General features: G+C 46.4%; 1 protein-coding gene across 1 annotated transcript; it reads right to left on the bottom strand.

The window, feature by feature from the left end:
- Positions 1–5,927: 5,927 nt before the first annotated feature.
- ZNF34 (zinc finger protein 34) lies at positions 5,928–19,046 on the bottom strand. The gene is made up of 5 exons (XM_082675077.1): positions 18,978–19,046; positions 11,135–12,040; positions 10,719–10,845; positions 10,210–10,320; positions 5,928–8,162 (listed from the first exon to the last, which is right to left on the bottom strand). Exons 2-5 carry the CDS (start codon positions 11,165–11,167, stop codon positions 6,799–6,801), a joined length of 1,635 nt encoding a protein of 544 aa, XP_082531203.1. The 5' UTR covers positions 11,168–12,040; positions 18,978–19,046; the 3' UTR covers positions 5,928–6,798.
- Between the last annotated feature and the right edge of the window lie 1,083 nt (positions 19,047–20,129).

The following is a 20,129-nucleotide window of genomic DNA, read 5'->3' on the forward strand; positions in this document are numbered from 1 at the left end:
AAAATTTTTAAAATGTATGCCCCCAACATAGGAGCACCTCAATACATAAGGCAAATGCTAGCAGCCATGAAAGGAAAAATCGACAGTAACACAATAATAGTGGGGGACTCTAACACCCCACTTACACCAATAGACAGATCATCCACACAGAAAATAAATAAGGAAAACATAAGCTTTAAATGACACAAACAACCAGACAGACTTAATTGATATTTTTAGGACATTCCACCCGAAAGTGGTAGAATATACTTCTTCTCAAGTGCACACAGAATGTTTTCCAGAAGAGGTCACATCTTGGGTCACAAATCAAGTCCTGGAAAATTTCTGAAAATTGAAATTATATCAAGCATCTTTACCCACCACAACACTATGAGATTAGAAATCAATTACAGGAAAAAAAACTGTAAAAAACACAAATACATGGAGGCTAAACAGTGTACTGTTAAATAACCAAGGTATCACTGAAGAAATCAAAGAAGAAATTTAAAAATACCTAGAAACAAGTGACAACAAAAACACGACAATCCAAAACCTATGGGAGGACTTCCCTGGTGGGGCAGTGGCTAAGAATCCACCTGCCATAGGCTTCCCTGGTGGTGCAGTGGTTAAGAATCCACCTGCCAATGCAGGGGACACGGGTTTGAGCCCTAGTCCGGGAAGATCCCACATGCCGCGGAGCAACTAAGCCCGCGCGCCACAACTACTGAGCCTGCGCTCTAGAGCTGATGAGCCACAACTACTGACCCCATGTGCCACAACTACTGAGCCTGCACTCTAGAGCCCATGCTCTGCAACGAGAAGCCACCGCAATGAGAAACCCGCACACCACAATGAAAACCCAATGCAGCCAAAAATAAATAAATAAAATAAAAATTAAAATAAAAACAAAAAAACAGATGAATGGATAAAGAAGATGTGGCACATATATACAATGGAATATTACTCAGCCATAAAAAGGAACGAAATTTAGTTATTTGTAGTGAGGTGGATGGACTTAGAATCTGTCATACAGAGTGAAGTAAGTCAGAAAGAGGAAAACAAATACCGTATGCTAATGCACATATATGGAATTTTAAAAACCAGTACTGATGAGCCTAGTAGCAGCGCAGGAATAAAGACACAGATGTAGAGAATGGACTTGAGGGCACGGTGGGAAAGAGGAAGCTGGGATGAAGTGAGAGAGTAGCACTGACATATATACACTACCAAATGTAAAATGAACGGCCAGTGGGAAGCTGCTGCATAGCACAAGGAGATCAACTTGTGATGACCTAGAGGGGTGGGATAGGGAGGGTGGGAGGGAGGCTCAAGAGGGAGGGGATATGGGGATATATGTATGCATATAGCTGATTCACTTTGTTATACCGCAGAAACTAACAGAACACTGTAAAGCATTTATACTCCAATAAAGATGTGAAGAAAAAAAAAATGACAATTAGAATTACCCAGTATAAGGAGCAGAAAGAAAAAAATGAAGAAAAATGAACAGATCCAAAAAACCTATGAAACACTATCAAATGTACCAACATACACATTACAGGACTCCTAGAAAGAAGAGAAAGGGGCAGAAAAGATATCTGAAGAAATAATGGACAGGAACTTCTGAAATCTGAGATGTGAATATGCACGTCCAATGCCAAACAGGATAAACAGAGGTCCACAGTGAAACAAATTAGAGTCAAGTTGTCAAAACCCAAAGACGGAGACAATTCTGAAAGCAGCAACCGAAGAATGGCTCCTCATGTACAGTGAAATAAAAGGGGATTAGATAGCAACTCAATGCCACAAGAAAAAATAAAGAACACTAGTAAAAGGAACTGCATAGGTAAATATAAAAAGCTAGTATTACTATACTTTTGTTACAGCTTGTAACGTCTCCTTTTCCTACATGATTTAATAGGCAAATGCATGACAATAATCGTAGTGTGTCATACAAAGATGTGACCTGTGACAATAACAACATAAAGGGGGGACAGAGATGTAGAGTGTGTTTACACTACTAAACTAAGTCAGTATTATTCCAACTAAGTTGTTATCAGCTTTTAATGTAATCCCCAAAGTAAAGACTAAGAAAATAGCTAAAAAATATACAGAAAAGTAAAGAAGGGAATTAAAATGGTACACTACAAAAAAAAAAAAAAAATCAACTAAGGACTTCCCTGGTGGCACAGTGGTTAAGAATCCACCTGCCAATGCAGGGGACACAGGTTCGAGCCCTGGTCCGGGAAGATCCCACATGCCGCGGAGCAAGTAAGCCCATGCACCACAACTACTGAGCTTGCGCTCCAGAGCCCGCACATCACAACTGCTGAGCCCGTGTGCCACAACTACTGAAGCCCACGTGCCTAGAGCCCATGCTCTGCAACAAGAGAAGCCACCTGCAACAAGAGGAGCCACCACAATGAGAAGCCCACGCACCACAACAAAGAGTAGCCCCCACTCACCGCAATTAGAGAAAGCCTGCGTGCAGCTATGAAGACCCAACGCAGCCAAAAATAAATAAAATTTTTTTAAAAAAGCCAAGATTCAACTACATGCTGTCTACAAGAGACTCTCTTTAGATATAAGGATATCAAGGAAAAGCCCAACAGAGAGGGTTTCAAGTCTACAGAACATTTAAAAAAGAATAAACACCAACCCTTCTCAAACTCTTCCCAAAAACTGAAGAGGAAGTAATACTTCCTAACTTATCCTATGAGTCTAGCATTACCATGATACCAATGAGAGACAAAGACGAAAAACTATGGACCAATACCCTTATGAGTATTCATGCAAAGATCCTCAACAAAATACTAGAAAACCAAACTCAACATATTAAAAGGACTATGCATGGGGACTTCCCTGGTGGTCCAGTGGCTAAGACTCCACACTCCCGATGGAGGGGGCCTGGGCTCCATCCTTGGTCAGGGAACTAGATCCCACAGGCCGTAATTAAGAGTTCACACGCGGGCTTCCCTGGTGGCACAGTGGTTGAGAATCTGCCTGCCAATGCAGGGTACACAGGTTCGAGCCCTGGTCCGGGAAGATCCCACATGCCGTGGAGCAACTAAGCCCGTGCGCCACAACTACTGAGCCTGCACGCTAGAGCCCGTGAGCCACAACGACTGAGCCCACGTGCCACAACTACTGAAGTCCACGTGCCTAGAGCCCGTGCTCCGCAACAAGAGAAGCCACCGCAATGAGAAGTCTGCGCACCGCAAGGAAGAGTAGCCCCTGCTCGCAGCAACAACAGAATGCCCGCACGCAGCAACAAAGACACAACGCAGCCAAAACTAAATAAATAAAATTTATAAAAACTAAAAGAGTTCGCATGCCACAACTGAAGATCGCGCATGCCGCCACAAAGATCCTGCATGCCACAACTAAGACCTGGCGCAGCCAAATTAATTAATTTTTTTAATCCCCATTTAAAAAGGATTATGCATGATGACCAAGCAGGATTTATTCCCAAAATGCAAGGAGGGTCAACATATGAATATCAACCATTGTAATACATCACGTTAATAAAATGAGGAAAAAACCCCACTTAATCATGCCAACTGAGGCAGAATACTACCCAACGCGATCTACAGATTCACTACCATCCCTATCAAAATCCCAATGACATTTTTTTGCAGAAAGAGAAACACCCATCCTAAAATTCATATGGAATCTCAAGGGACAGCCAAAACCACCTTAAAAAAGAACAGGTAGGGACTTCCCTAGTGGTCCAGGGACTTAAGACTCTGTGTTCCCAATGCACAGGACCCTGCTTCAATCCCTGGTCAGGGAACACAATCCCACATGCCACAACTAAGCATTCTCATGCCCAACTAAAGATCCCACATGCCACAACTAACACCCAGTGCAGCCAAATTAATTAATTAATAAGTTAGAGGACATACACTTCCTGATTTCAAAACTTACTACAAAGCTACACTAATCAAAACAGTGTGATGCTGGCATAAGGACATATAACCAATGGAAGAGAATAGAGCCTAGAAATAAACCCTTGCACGTACAATCGATTTTTGACAAGGATGCCAAAGACCATTTGTTATGAACTGAATGTTTGTGTCCCCTCAAAATTCATAAGCTGAAGCTCTAACCCCCAATGTGACTGTATTTGGAGGTAAGGCCTGTGGTGATAAAGGTTAAATGAGGTCATAAGGTGGAGCCCTAATGCCATAGGACTGGTGCCCTGATAAGAAGAGGGAAGTGACACCTGAGATCTTTCTCCACCAAGTGAGGACACAATGGGGCGGCTGTACTGTAAGCCTGGAAAGGAATCCTCACCAGGAGTTGAATCAGCCAACACCTTGATCTTGGACTTGGTTTGTTTTTTTTTAATTTATTTATTTTTGGCTGTGTTGGGTCTTTGTTGCTGCACGAGGGTTTTCTTTTAGCTGTGGCGAGCAGGGGCTACTCTTCGTTGAGGTGCGCAGGCTTCTCATTGCAGTGGTTTCTCTTGTTGAGGAGCATAGGCTCTAGGCACACAGGCTTCAGTAGTTGTGGCATGCAGGCTCTAGAGCACAGGCTGACTAGTTGTGGCGCAGGGGCTTAGTTGCTCCGTGGCCTGTGGGATCTTCCCAGACCAGGGCTCGAACCCATGTCCTCTGCATTGGCAGGCAGATTATTCATCACTGCACCACCAGGGAAGCCCAATCTTGGACTTCTCAGTCTCCAGAAATGTGAGAAATAAATTTCTGGTTTTTAAGCCACCTGGTCTGTGGTATTTTGTTATGGCAGCTTAAGCTAACACATTCAGTGGGGGAAAAAAAAAAAGACTTCCAAAAATGTTACAGGGAAAACTGGATAACCACACGCAGAAAAGTTTAAAGTTGGACCCTTATCTTATACCATATATAAAAATTAGCTCAAAACAGATCAAAGACTAAAACATAATACCTAAAAATATAAAATCCCTTAGAAAATGTAGGGGCAAATCTTCATAATCTTGGATTTAGCAATGAGTTCCTGGATATGACACCCTGAGCACAGGCAACAAGAGAAAAAATAGATAAACTGAACATCATAAAAATTAAAACCTTCTCGCATCAAAGGACACTATCAAGAGAGTAGACAGACAACTCACTGAATGAGAAAATATTTGCAAGTAGTATATCTGATAAAGGATTACTATGCAAAATACATGAACTCCTACACCTCAACAACAAAAACAAACAGCCCAATTCAAAAATGGACAAGGGATTTGAATAGACATTTCTCCAAAGAAGGCACAGAAATAAATGGTCAAAAAGCAAATGAGGGCTTCCCTGGTGGCGCAGTGGTTGAGAGTCCACCTGCTGATGCAGGGGACATGGGTTCAAGCCCTGGTCTGGGAGGATCCCACATGCCGCGGAGCAACTGGGCCCGTGAGCCATGGCCGCTGAGCTTGCACGTCCGGAGCCTGTGCTCTGCAACAAGAGAGGCCACAGCAGTGAGAGGCCCACGCACCGCAATGAAGAGTAGCCCCCGCTTGCCGCAACTAGAGAAAGCCCTCGCACAGAAACGAAGACCCAACACAGCCAAACATAAATAAATAAATTTAAAAAAAAAAGGTTGAAGCCAGATTGTAAAGTCATTTAAAAAAAAAAAAAAAGCACATGAAAAGATGCTCAATATCATTAGTCATCATGGAAATGCAAAACGAAACCACAGTGAGTTACCACTTCACACCCATTAGGATGACTATGAACAAAATAATGGAAAAATAACAAGTATTGACAAGAATGTAGAGAATCTGGAAACTTCGTGAATTGCTAGTGGGGATATAACATAGTACTGCCATTGTGGAAAAGTGTGGCCATTCTTCAGAAATTTAAACATAGAATTACCATATGATCCAGCAGTTTTACTCCTAGGATTATACCCCAAAGTACTGAAAGTAGGGAAAGTACAAGTACAGATCTGTATACCAATGTTCATAGCAGCATTATGCACAATAATCAACAGGCAGAAACACCCAAGTAATCTATCAACAAATGATGGGTAAACAAAACATGGTATCTACAAACAGTGCAGTTATTATTCAGCTGTAAAGAAAGAATGTTGTCCTGACACCTGCTACAACACGGATGAACCTTGAGGACATTATGCTAAGTGAAATAAGCCAGGACATAAAGGGCAAATGTTGTATGACCTCACTTATATGACGTACTTAGAATAGGCAAATTCTCTGAGACAGAAAAATGGAAAGGGGGAGAGTGAAGAGTTACTGTTTAATGGGTGCAGAGTTTCTGTTTCAGATAAACCAGTTTGGAAACAGATTTGCTGATAGCTATACAATATTGTGAATGTATCTAATGCCACTGAATTGTACAGTCAAAAATGGTTTAAATGGTACATGTAACATCGTATATTATTTTACCACAATAAAAAAAGCAATTATTAATTCTATTAAGTGACACAGAAAAGTATGAACAATATGCCAATTTTTTTAAATTTACAATGTGTAAAACAATGTAAACACATAGGTCTCTCCAGTGTGAGTTTTCTAGGATTGAGGAAACGAGCTGCACAGAAAGCACCACAGTACTTCTCTAGAGGATGCTGTTTGGTGTGTCTGGACGAAACCTACACCGGGCGCAGTGGTGGTGAGTTCTCTTTGTCTAAGGGGAAGCTACAGGAGTTTCTCCTGTTTGCTTACGTTTCTCACTCGATTTCTCTGAAGTGACCATGCACTGCTTCTGTTTTAAGACTTTTTTTAATTAGACAGAAATGCTCTTTCACCTGTGACAACACTATGTGGACAGCAGGTAAAGGGCTGGGTGGGTCACATGCAGGAAGTGCACAGCAGACCTCAGGGGCCTCCCCTAGTCATGGGGAAAAGTCTTCCCGGAGGTGAATCCTCTGATGCTGGGACATGTTGGAGCTGTGCCGGAAGGCCTTGCCACACTCGCCGCACGTGTACGGCTTCTCCCCGGTGTGAATCCTCCGGTGCTGCAGGAGGTATGTGCCCTGGCTGAAGGCTTTCTTGCAATCAGTGCATTTGTACGGCTTCTCTCCGTGGTGTGACCTCTGATGGTGGATGAGTCTGGAACTGTTGTGGAAGGCCTTCCCACACTCACCACACTTGTAGGGTTTCTCTCCTGTGTGGATCCTCTGATGCTGGATGAGGTGGGTGCTCTGGCTGAAAACCTTGCCACAGTCATTACATTCATAGGGCTTTTCTCCGGTGTGGCTTCTCTGATGTTCAACAAGCTTGGTTTTTTGGATGAAGGCTTTCTCACATTCATTACATTTATAGGGTTTTTCTCCAGTGTGAATTCTTTGATGTTGAATAAGGTTAGAACTCTGGGTAAAGCCTTTGCCACATTCTTTGCACTCATATGGCTTCTCTCCAGTGTGAGTCCGACGATGTCGGATGAGGATTGAGCCGTCACTGAAGGCCTTCCCACAGTCGTTGCACTTGTAGGGCTTCTCTCCAGTGTGGATCCTCTGGTGATAAATGAGGGACGAGTAGGCACTGAAGTGCTTCCCACACTCACTACACTTGTAGGGCTTCTCCCCAGTGTGGATCCTTTGATGCTTCATGAGATTTGGCCTCTGATTGAACGTCTTCCCGCACTCATCGCAGCGGTAGGGGATCTCCCCGGAGTGCATCCTGCGATGATTGATGAGTTCGCAGCTCTGGTGGAAGGCTTTCCCACACTCGTCGCACTTGTAGGGCTTCTCTTCGCTGTGCAGCCGCTGGTGCTTGGCAAGGTTAGCACTGTACCTGAAGGCTTTCCCACAGCAACCACAATAATGCAATTTTTTTCCAATAGGAATTTTGTGATCTTCTTTAACAACTAAATTTGCAGTGAAAACTTCCCCTAAATCACGCACCATATTTGTTTTTTTGGACCTGTGTACACGCTTATGGTTATTAAGATACGATCTCTGTTCAAAACTCTGCTCACATATATCGCATTTGTGAGGTCTCTGATCAGGGAGAGTGCTTGACCCCAACCTGAGGTTTCCCCCAGACTCCAGGCCACTCTCCTTGTTGGCCAGTGTGACTGGCCTGGGGCCTCTCTGCTCCACAGGCCCGTCCATGCTCCCCTCTGGCTCCCTGACATGCTCACAGGCTTCTCCTGGCTCAGGTCCCCGGAGAAAACTCCCCCTGAGTCGGTCCAGTTCTTCCCCATAGAGCATCTCGCTTGAAGTCAACTCCTGATTCTCAGTCCTGGTCCCATGAGCTGAAACAACAAATGGAACACCTCAGGGTCACCTGTTCTGACTCTGGAAGGAAGGTATAAAGATGCTGCTGACCACCTGTGAAGTACCATCTCTATCATCTCCAAAGTCACAAAAACACCATCTCCAAAGTCTTGCAGACATGAGAGCCTGGAGCCCAGAGGCTTAAAAGCCTCGCCCAGGGCTGCAATCTCGCAGCAGCACAAGCATCTGCCCAACTCTTAACACCCACACCATTCCTGCCTGCCTTCTGCCCACAGAGCATGCTTGGTTGGGACTGCAGGATACCTATCCTCATCACAAAAGGACAGAAGATGGAAGCTTCATAGCATCATGGAAACCAGAGCAAGGAGGGGTCCCAAAACTCATGAAGGATATCTGACAAAGAAATTAAAGCTGAGCGAGTGTAAGGCTGCCTAACAATAGCTAATCCACCCCAAAATCCATGGTGGGAAAACCAGCTGCCTCCCCAGAAGGGCAGAGAGCAGAGCTCATGCCAACTGAGGAAGGGAGGGTAGAGCACACAGAGGCTGGGTCCCTCAGCCCTCCCTAGCAGGCCACGCCCATTCCCAGGGCTCTTCCCAGGGGCCTGAGAGGCCGGGAGCCACCAGCACCTTAAACTCAAGATGTAACACGGGATGCCCTCAAGTCTGAGGCCCATGTCTCCACCCTTTCTTCCCTGACGAGGCACACAGTGACTCCACTTGCAGGACTACACTCACCAGAAATGCATTCTCTGTGAGCCAAGACATGCACACACACACAGCCCCAAAATGGGGACAACCAAATGCCCTGCAGAAGTACAATGGAAAATACTTGTGGTGTGTTCACGACAGAACAGCGAACAGACTGAACAAACTCCATACAACATGGCAGGCTCACCACATGCAGGTGCCCCATAGGAGTCAGACAGAAGGGCCGGTGGGGAGCAGTGAGAAATGACGGAGGAGGACCTGTGGGCTCCCAGGGAACTAGATATGTTCTCTATTTTGATCTGGATGATGGATTTTCGTAAAAATCGACTGAGCTGTAAATAGGGTCTGTCCCATTTCTGTAAGTATTTATATTTGAATAAATAAATTTACAAACGTGAAATTCAAGTTCTTTGAGCCAATAGTTCCTTCCTAGGACATCAGCAAGACACCTGCAAAAAGTCACTCATCAGCGTTCTCTGTGGCAATGAACCCAGAGGACACCATTCCCCACAGCACACCATTCCCCATAGCACTCCCACTGAGAGCAGTGACCGCAGCTCATGCGCACAGAAATAGAAATGCATTCAGTGAAAAATCCAGCGACCCTTCAATGCACACAGATCACTGCATTCCTAGCGATGTCTGTGTGCGGGTACAGACCAGACTTCACTGGAAAATGGACAGCACGTACACACCGGAACACATTTGTATTTGGGTGCTGAAATCTGGGGTGATGCGTACTCCCTCCCTTTCCTATAATAGCCTGTAATCATCTAGTAGGTTAACTTAGAAGAGAGCAAACGAAGCGATGTTCTCCATCGCTATGGCCCCGCCTGACGGTCTGACGCCCCTCGGAGGGCATGAGCCCTGGACAGCAGGGCTCCATGGAGTCCTGGGGGCCTGGCCTTCCTTCACAGCACACCCGAGTGCCTTCCCCTCTTCTCTTCCACCAACACTGCCCCCTCTTACCCTCCTAGAAGATTCAGCTCAAGAATCACCCTATAAATAAGCAACAAGGATATACTGTGCTGCACAGGTAAACATAGCCATTACTTTGTAGCAACTTTAAATGAAATATAATCTGTAAAAATACTGAATCGCTACACTGGACACCTGAAACTAACAGAATATTGTAAATCAACTATACTTCAACTAAAAGAAAAAAAGAGTCACCCCACTGTGGCACCCAGGCTGGCAAAGGTGACCTGGGTTTCAGCAGAGGCCACTCCCAGGGCTACTGCACTGGCCATAATGCATCCTCCTCCAAATTCATGAGTCGGCTGACACTACATATCGTGGACCCCCACACATGCTTGTTCAGCAAGTGAGTCAGGGAGTCAGCCCCCCTACGCACCTGAGCCATCGATGGTCGGTCGCTCTCTCCCCTGCACGTCTGGGACCCACGGCTCATCCCCTCGCTCCAACTGTGTAATCACCTCTGGCTTGGGGCCTGCAGGTCCAGCTCCTGGGAAGGAGACGGGGCCTGGGATTGATGCCAAGGACACAGTGTGGGCTCACCCTGGGGCTGGCGGGGGAGAGGACACACAGGTACAGGGGGTGATGGGAAGTCTGGAAACTCCCTGGAGAGGTGGATGTGGTCATGAAGATGAAGATCTGAGCACAGAGGACTCTCTCCACCAGGAGATGCACCTACATTGGGCCTGGGGCAGGGAGGCAGTCTTATCTGGTGCTGGCGAACCCAGCCCCACCCAGGGCCCTCCTCTGTGCAGACCAGGCCTGCCTGGGACGAGGGTCAGTGACACCCACCTCTGGGCCCAGGGGATGAGGCCCCCAGCCCAGCCCCTGCTGAGCCCTGAGCCCCCAGGACTATTCCCTGAGTTGCATCCCAGGAAGGGGCCTCACCCAGAGAGACCAGGTTCCTGTAGGTTTCCAGCATCACATCCCTGTAGAGGCCCTTCTGAACAGGGCCCAAACGGCCCCACTCCTCCCTGGAGAGGAGCACGGCCACGTCCTCGAAGGTCACTTCAGCCTGGAACAACAAGAGCTGCTGCAGGCCCAAGCGTGGCTCAGGCTGGGCCCGGGCTAGAGAAGCAGCACAGGGGTGATCACAGGCCTGATCCCTCAGCGTGGCCCTAGGGGGTGACCTGACCCCTTGGCTGCTGAGCCAGCTCACTCAGGGAGGTTGGGGGATTCCCAGGGTCACCCTCCTTCTTCTCAGCACCCCACAGCAGAGACGCCTGACAATGTTTGTTGAGGCCAAGCAGACAGGGAAGCCCTGGGAGAAGACCTCACGCCTTCTGGGGAAAACAGATGCTCACCTGGGGCAGGGCAGACAGATGCAAAGCTGCCATCGCCTAGTACCCTGGGCTTCCCGGGGATTGAGGCAGGAGCCAGTCACTCAAGTGCTGAGGGAAGAGAGAGGCACATGTGGAGGTCCAGCCGGGCCCCTCCTGCAGCCGCAGCCTCAGGGCTTGGCCTTCCGGGCAGACTCTGCTCCCTGCAGACACGTACAACATTTCAAGTCATCTGCCCCCACCTCCTCCCGGGCACCAAGTAGTCTCATTCAAGAGGAGGATGGAGACAGTCATTCACTTTACATGAAAGAATAAAGATAACACATTAAGGGCTGAGGAAAAAAAAAGGAGTTAAACGAAAAAAAAATCAATAGAAAGCATAAAGCAAAGTCAAAGATGAGGCAAAAAATACAAAACTAGTAAAAACAAGACCAATGGATGTGTAACAGTTAGAAGTAAAAGGATTAAGCTCACCTACTGGAAGCACAAGACTCTCCAATTAGATACACAAAATGCACGTATATAATCTAAAATAACACAGAAAGGCTAAATATAAGACAGACCAAAGAAACACTAATTAAAATAAAGCTATAATAGCTATATTTACCTTTTCTGTATCTTTAAAGCTCTTTATTGGAGTATGACGTTTATACAGCAGAGTTGACAACCCGAACACACAGCTCGAGGGGCCCGGCCCACAGAACCAGGCCCTGGCAGCCCTGCCGCCGCTGCAGGCTCTGCCTACTTGCCGGCCTCCCAGGAGAGCCTCTGCCGGGCTCCTGGCAGCACAGATCAGCGCCCTGCAGACTCTGTCAGAGGGGCTATGCCTTCTGCACTCCGTGCTGCCTTCTTCTCCTTAGCACGGTGTTTGCGAGCTGAACATGCTTTGCTGCATGTGCCTTAGCGATGTTTATACCAATCAAAACAAGACTGAAAGCAAAAATCATTATTAGGAACAAAAGCAGACACCGGGAATTAATAAAACGAAAAATCCACCAAAAGCTGTAATTACAAACATGTGTATCTACAAACAAATCCTTGAAGCGTAGAAAGCCAAAGCTAAGTGCAGTGCCAAAGAGAAACGTGCAAACCCTCCCCTGGAATGAGAGATTTTAACACACTTCCCTCAGAAATGAGTGGATCAAATAGAGGATACTTACTTAAAGCACAGAGAATACACTTTTTCAAAATGTACACTGAAATTGTAAGAAACAACACACACCAGGCAAAAAAGAAAGTTTCAAAATATTCCAGGGACTTCCCTGGTGGGCCAGTGGTAAAGAATCTGCCTTCCAATGCAGGGGATGTGGGTTTGATCACTGCTCGGAGAACTAAGATCCCACATGCCACGGGGCAATTAAGCCCGCGTGCCACAACTTCTTAGTCCACACGCCCTGGAGCCTGCGCGCCACAACTAGAAGACAAAACCCACACACCACAAGTAGAGAGAAGCCCACACGCCACAACAAAGAGCCCGCACACCACAACAAAAGATCCCACGTGCCACAACTAAGACCAAACGCACCCAAAAATAAATAAAATAAAATAAATAATAAAAAATATGGGCTTCCCTGGTGGCGCAGTGGTTGAGAGTCCGTCTGCCGATGCAGGGGACACGGGTTCTTGCCCCAGTCCAGGAAGATCCCACATGCTGCAGAGCAGCTGGGCCCGTGAGCCACGGCCGCTGAGCCTGCGAGCCACGGCCGCTGAGCCTGCGCATCCGGAGCCTGTGCTCCACAACATGGGAGGCCGCGGCAGTGAGAGGCCCGCATACCACAAAAAAAAAATAATAATAATAATAAACAAATCTTAAAAAATGTGTGTGTATATATATACATACATATATGTGTGTACATATATATATGTGTGTGTGTATATATATACATATATATATAAAAAACACAAAAAGTTCCAAAGGCTGATATCATTTGGCAAACTTTCATATTGTTGTTCCACTAGAAATATCTGATTTAAAAAAGAACCCCCCCTTCAAGAAAAACATAGAAATGGAAATTAAGGTGGAAATGGAAACAGAGACTACCTAAGGGAAACCTTAATGCATTTATTTTAACAAAGAGATTGAAATAATAATCTAAGCGTTCAACAAGAAACCAGGCACAGAATAAGAAAGCAATTCAAGGAAAGAAGATGAAAAAAAATAAACACAGTTTAAAGAAACAGAAAATAATCTCAAACTTGGTTCTTTGAAAATGCTAATAAAATACACAAATGTCTGGCAAGTCCAATGTGGGGAAGGGGAAAAGGTGGGAAAGGAAATACTATTAAGAACAAAAAAGGGAACACAACTCTACATACCACACATTAAGAGTGGTGGTTCTCAGAGTGCAGGCCAAGACCCTGGCACTCCTAGCACTCAAGTCTGTTTCATAACAACGCTAAGGGAACACAACAGAAGCATTAGCATTAGTCAGCGACAAGAGGCAGATGCTTGCTCCCTCACCCAGCTGCTATGTAACAGTGTACCAAAGACCCTAGCCAATGCATTAAGTCACAGAAAAAGAAATAGAAGCTACAGTTCCGTGGTTAGGACTCCGTGCTCCCACTGCAAGGGACACGGGTTTAGATCCCAGGTTGGGGAACTAAGATTGCACATGCCACCACGCAACCAAAATAAAAAAGAAGAAGAAGAAAAAAGACAACCTACATAGAAAATCCGAGAGTATCAACCTAGTGTTGGGATGATAAAAGTTCAACAGGATTGCCATATACAAGATCAATAGACTAATTAATATTACTCCCATATACTAACAATCAGCAACCAAAAAAACAGCATTCCTAACAGCTACAAAAACTATACAGCACCTACGAAATCTAACAAAACAAATGTAACTTTATGGACAAGATGATAAAACTTCATTGAAGGACACACACATAAAAAAACAAAACCTATGGAGAAAAAGACAACGTTCATAAACAGGAGGGCTCAATATCACAAAAATGTCAGTTCTCCCCAAATGAATCTATTAATTCTGTATAAGCAAAACTGCAACGGGACATATCATGATATCTGACCAAAATGACTCTAAATATCACAAGAGTAATGATCTAAGATTAACCAAGGCAATGCCAAAGAAGAACTAAGGCAGAGCCATGCCCTACCAGATATCAAGTCTTATTATAAGGCTGTGGTAATAAAAGTGAGATACAGCTGTCCCTAGGTGTCCATGCAGAATTGATTCCAGGACCCCAATAGGATACCAAAATCTAAAAATATTCAACTCCTTTATATAAAATGGCATAGTATTTGCATATAACCCACACACATACACATCCCCCGTATACTTTAAATCATCTCTAGATTACTTACAATACTTAACACAATGTAGATGCTATGTAAACAGTTGTAGATACAATGGAAATACTATGTAAAGACTTGCCAGGTGGGTCTTCCCTGGTGGCGCAGTGGTTAGGAATCCACCTGCTGATGTAGGGGACATGGATTCGAGCCCTGGTCAGGGAAGATCCCACATGCCACGGAGCAACTAAGCCTATGTGCCACAACTACTGAGCCTGCGCTCTAAAGCCCGCGTGCCACAACTACTGAAGCTCGCATGCCTAGAGCCTGTGCTCCGCAACACAGAGAAGCCACCGCAACGAGAAGCCTGAGCACCACAATGAAGAGTAGCTCCCACTCACCGCAACTAGAGAAGGCCCGCGCGCAACAACGAAAACCCAACGCAGCCATAAATAAACAAATAAACAAATAAATAAATAAAAATTTATACAAAGTTGCTAGGTGTAGCAAATCCAAGTTTTACTTTTTGGAACTTTCTGCAATTTTTTTTCCTCCAACACTTTCAATCCTCAGTTGGTTGAATCCACAGATGCAGAACCCACAGATACAGAGGGCTGATTGTAAGAGCACAGGAAAGAGGATAATGGAACAGATCCACGCATATATTAATGACATACTTGCAATGTTAAGAGCAATGCACCATTCAATAAATGAAGCTGGCACAACTGAATTTCCACAGGGAAGTAAAATTAGATCCTGCCTTCCATGGCACAAAAAAATATATTTCAGACAGGCTGAAGGCCTAAATGTTTCTTTAAAATGTTTACAGCTATTATAAGGAAATAATACAGAAAACACACCATCCATAAAGGAAAAGTTGCTTAATTTTACTCCATCAAAAAAACCTTCTGTACAAGACACCACAAAATTAGAAGCAAACTGGGACTTCCCTGGTGGTCCAGTGGCTGAGACTCCACGCTCCCAGTGCAGGGGGTCTGGGTTCAATCCCTGGTCAGGGAACTAGATCCCACATGCCACAACTAACAGTTCGAATGCCGCAACTAAAGATCCCGCAGGTGGCAACGAAGATCCCGAGTGCCACAACTAAGACCTGGCGCCGCCAAATAAGTAAAGAAGTATTTTTAAAAACTTAAAAGCAAACTGCAAGGTGAAAAAAAATATTTTCAAACATATGTAATAAAAGATATACAGCATATATTTAAATATACAAAACAAAAAGAAACAAACCATCAAAAATTTAAAAGGGAATTCCCTGGTGGTCCGCTGAAAACATGAGAAACATGGACTCTCAGAGTCCCGTAGGTAGTCTGGTAGTCACTCTGGAAATCGATCAGGCACCACCTGGTAGAGCTGAAACTCTGCAAACCCCTGGGTCAGGAAACCTAATTCTAGGTACGCGCCCTATAAAAACTCTTGCCAATGCACAAAAGACACACAAGGATGTTCCTGCATGTCTGTGTACAAGCAAAAAAGGGAACAACCTCAATACTCATCATCAGGGAACAGGGAAGGTCACAATGGTTGAAAGGAATGAACACATCATTGTCACAGAGGAGACAGAACACAAGTTATAAGACTGAGTAAAACTGGTAAGTGTAGAATATCAACAGTATGATACGTAAGTAGATTTTAAAATACAGAAACACTATTAAGTGTGTAGAGGTATAAGAAAACATGCTGACAGCAAAATAACAATCAACAGAGTTATTTTTCTGGCATCTAAGAGATGGGAGAAAATACATGCAAACAACATATCTGATAGGGGTTAAGATCCAAAATATATATGGAACTCACACAACTCAATAGCAAAAAAACCATATAACCCAACTTAAAAGTGGGCAAAGCACCTGAATAGACATTTCTCCAAAAAAGACATACAAATGACCAACAGCTACATGCTCAGGTGCTCAACATCACTCATCATCAGGGAACTGCAAATCAAAACCACAAGGAGAGGGCTTCCCTGGTGGCACAGTGGTTAAGAATCCGCCGGTCAATGCAGGGGACACAGGTTCGAGCCCTGGTCCAGGAAGATCCCACATGCCATGGAGCAACTAAGCCCGTGCGCCACAACTACTGAGCCTGCGCTCTACAGCCGGCATGCCACAACTACTGAAGCCCGCATGCCTAGAGCCCGTGCTCTGCAACAAGAGAAGCCACCACAATGAGAAGCACGCGCACCGCAACAAAGAGTAGCCCCCACTCTCAGCAACTAGAGAAAATCCATGTGCAAGCGAAGACCCAATGCAGCCAAAAATTAAATAAATGAATAAATTAATTAATTTTAAAAAAACCCACAAGGAGGGGCTTCCCTGGTGGCGCAGTGGTTAAGAATACGCCTGCCAAAGCAGGGGACACGGGTTCGAGCCCTGGTCCGGAAAGATCCCACATGCCATGGAGCAACTAAGCCCATGCGCCACAACTACTGAGCCTGTGCTCTAGAGCCTGCAAGCCACAACTACTGAAGCCCACGTGCCTAGAGCCTGTGCTCTGCATGCAACAAGAGAAGCCACTGCAATGAGAAGCCTGCACACCACAACAAAGACCCAATGCAGCCAAAAATAAATAAAATTAATTAATTAAAAAAAAAAACACAAGGAGATACCACTTCACACTTGTTAGAATGGCTACTCTCAAAAAGCAAAAGAGGAACTTTCCTGGTGGCACAGTGGTTAAGAATCCACCTGCCAATGCAAGGGACATGGGTTCGATCCCTGGTCTGAGAAGATCCCACATGCCACGGAGGAACTAAGCCCATGCGCCACAACTACTGAGCCCGTGAGCCACAACTACTGAGCCCGAGTGCCACACTACTGAAGCCCGCGCGCCTATAGAGCCCGTGTTCCACAACAAGAGAAGCCACCGCTTGCCGCAACTAGAGAAAGCCCGTGTGCGGCAATGAAGACCCAATGCAGCCAAAAATAAATTATTTTTTTAAAAAAGAACATCCTTTACCTTTTAAAAGAAAAAAGCAAAAGATAAGCATTGGTGAGGATTTGGAGAAAAGGGAACCCTTACACACTGTTGGTGGAAATGTAAATTGGTGCATCAACTATGAAAAACAGTACGAAGGTTTCTCAAAAAATTGTAAGTAGAACCACCATATGATCCAACAATCCTACTTCTCAGTATATATCCAAAGGAAATGAAATCTGGAGCTCAAAGTGAGATCTGCACTCCCGTGTTCACTGCAGCATTATTCACAATAGCTAAGGCATGGAAACAACCTAAATGTCTGTCCATGGATGAAAGGATAAAGTAAATGTGGCCAAAAATAAATAAATAAAAAACAAGGAAAAAAAATGTGGCATATATATACAATGGAATATTATTCAGTCATAAAAAAAGGAATTCCTGCCATTGGCAACAACATGGATGAACCTGGAGAGCATTATACTAGGTGAAATAAGCCAGACACAGAAAGACAAACGCTGCATGATCTCACTTATACGTGGTATCTAAAACAGTCCAAATCATAGACTCAAGGAGTAGAATGGTGGTCGCCAGCGTTTGGGGATTAATGAAAATGGACATGTTGGTCAGAGTACAAACATTCAGTTATGCAAGATGAATAAGTTCTGGAGAGTTAATTAACAGCCAGGTAACTATAATCAACAATACTGTATTATATACTTTGAAATTTGCTAAGTAGATTTTTTTTTTAAATTTAAACTGCTACGGGTCTTAGTTGCGGCATGCGAACTCTTAGTTGCGGCATGTGGGATCTGGTTCCCCGACCAGGGGTCAAACCCAGGCCCCCTGCATTGGAAGTGCAGAGTCTTAGCCACTGGACCGCCAGGGTTTTTAACAGTTTCCTTAAATTACAAAAAAAAAGGGCGGGGGAGTGGGTGGGTTTGAAAAAACTAGCAAAAAGAGAACTGGCAATCCCAGTCCCTGACGTTTGCTAATCCATTCTCTGTACTTAAGTTTTAACGAAAAGGATTTTTTAATGCTACATTTTAAAAGCACAAAACAATGGGGCAAATAAAAAGGTTTCAGACCTTGAATAAAAGCCTCTAGAAAGAGAAACAAAAATTTGGCTGCTGGGAGAAAGGCTTCCGTGGGCCAGAAGCAGAAGGGTGGGAAGGAAGGGAGATACGTCCGGTGGGGCGGGGGGCGGGACCCGCAGGGCCGCGGGGGAAATGCGGAGGCGGGCTGACGCTGGAGGTGACGGGAGTGTGCACGGGCATGAACCCCCCGAGCTGGAGACCCGCGAGGAGGGTACCGGGGGCGGAACGAGTTGGGGGCGGAGGGGGAGAGGGGAGCACAACAGTGCGAGGCCGGCGCGCGCGGCGCCTGGTTACCGGCGGCATCTCGCGCCGCGGAAGCAGCCCCTTGGGGCGACCCGGGAGGGGAGTCCGGTGGAGAGACCCCAGGGCGGGCTTGGGACCGGTGACGGAGACTCCGCGGCGGGAGAGGGGCCTGGCAAGCAACGACCCCGACCGGGGGAGAACAGTAGGGTTCGGGGTCTTGCAGTGGGACCCGGGGCGGGAGCTCTCGGTGTCGAAGGGAGGGTCCGCGCTCGGCTCCCGGGAGGCCCAGCCGCCGCTGCCCCCGCCCCCGCCCCCACCCCCACCGACCCACACTCACCTCAGCGCCGCCCAACAGCAGCCTGCATGACCAGGCCCCGCCTGCTGCTCCTGCCCAGCCGACCGAAACCCGACCGGAAGTGACGTGCCCTCCTCCCGGATCCCGGCGGAAGACGCCTTAGGGTCGCTCTGGGAAACGGACGCCGCGTCTCGGTGGTCGGCCGCCTCGAGGAAAGTAGAAGCTGCATCGTAGATCGGGAACGCTGCCACCAGGTGGCAGTCTGGAACCACGACCCCCAGGCTTCGCAGCGAAGGCAAGGCGGAGGCTTTGGTGACCAGCAGATTTCCAGTAATTCTCCTTTTCAGTGAAACTCAAGGCACTGCAACCAACAAAAGTTCAGGCAGGCCCTTTCCTTTGCAGCTAAAGGCAGAAAGCCACGCCTTTTCTCAGGGCCATGTGAAGAGGATACTTACTGGTCAAAGCAGCCCGTTTTAGTTTAACCCACTGCCCCCAGCCCCAACTCCTGAACCCCGCATGCCTAGAGCCCGTGCTCTAGGGTATAAATGGGGTCCAGTGTCCACTCAGGGTCTGAGTGCCCGAATGCTCCTGGAGCAAACTCTCCCTGTTGGCCAGTCCCCTGGACAAAGCCCCAGGCCACTTTACCCAGAAGGGAGCAATACTGCAAGCAGGTTATGGTTCAGGCAAACATGTCCAGTACCCTTTCCTTCAGAAGGAACCATTGCCCTCCTCTCATGACCGAGGTCCTAGCCCTACTGGGTCACTGTCTAGGCGTGGGTGGCATAGGACACTCGGGGCCCCAGGAAGGCAAGACTAGAACTGAGGTTCACACTAGAGACAGGTATGAACCATGAAAACAAGTAGCCACCTGGCAACCAGTGAGGCCCTACTACCCAGGAGGAACCCTGCCAGTCTCCCGGAACAGCCAAGGGGACCAGTTCTCATGCGTGAGACTCAGGAAGGTGGCTGCCAGAGACTCCAGCCAGTGCCCTTGTGCCCACTCTGTAAAGGTGCATCCCACCTCAGCCTGCCATCCACCCTTGCTGTCCCAATCGGCCTACCACTCACTCCAGTGGTCAGTTAGGCACACTGGCTTGCAGCTCCTGCTTTCACATCAGCTCACAAGGGGTACCACTAGGGGCAGGAGGCTCTGGCTGGCCTCTGGGAAGCAAGTGTCCTGGTCCTGAGGCACTG

This window comes from Grampus griseus (genome assembly GCF_964374135.1).
Source record: "Grampus griseus genome assembly, chromosome: 17".
In the NCBI taxonomy this organism is placed as follows: Eukaryota; Metazoa; Chordata; class Mammalia; order Artiodactyla; family Delphinidae; genus Grampus; species Grampus griseus.

Excerpts from the sequence above, each read along its gene's own strand:
- ZNF34 (XM_082675077.1), bottom strand. The coding sequence starts at position 11,167 with ATGGCAGCTTTGCATCTGTCTGCCCTGCCCCAG. Across the intron at positions 10,321-10,718 it reads CAGGAACCTGGTCTCTCTGG|GAGCTGGACCTGCAGGCCCC; the intron begins GTGAGGCCCCTT and ends TCTCCTTCCCAG. Across the intron at positions 8,163-10,209 it reads ACCGACCATCGATGGCTCAG|CTCATGGGACCAGGACTGAG; the intron begins GTGCGTAGGGGG and ends TTGTTGTTTCAG.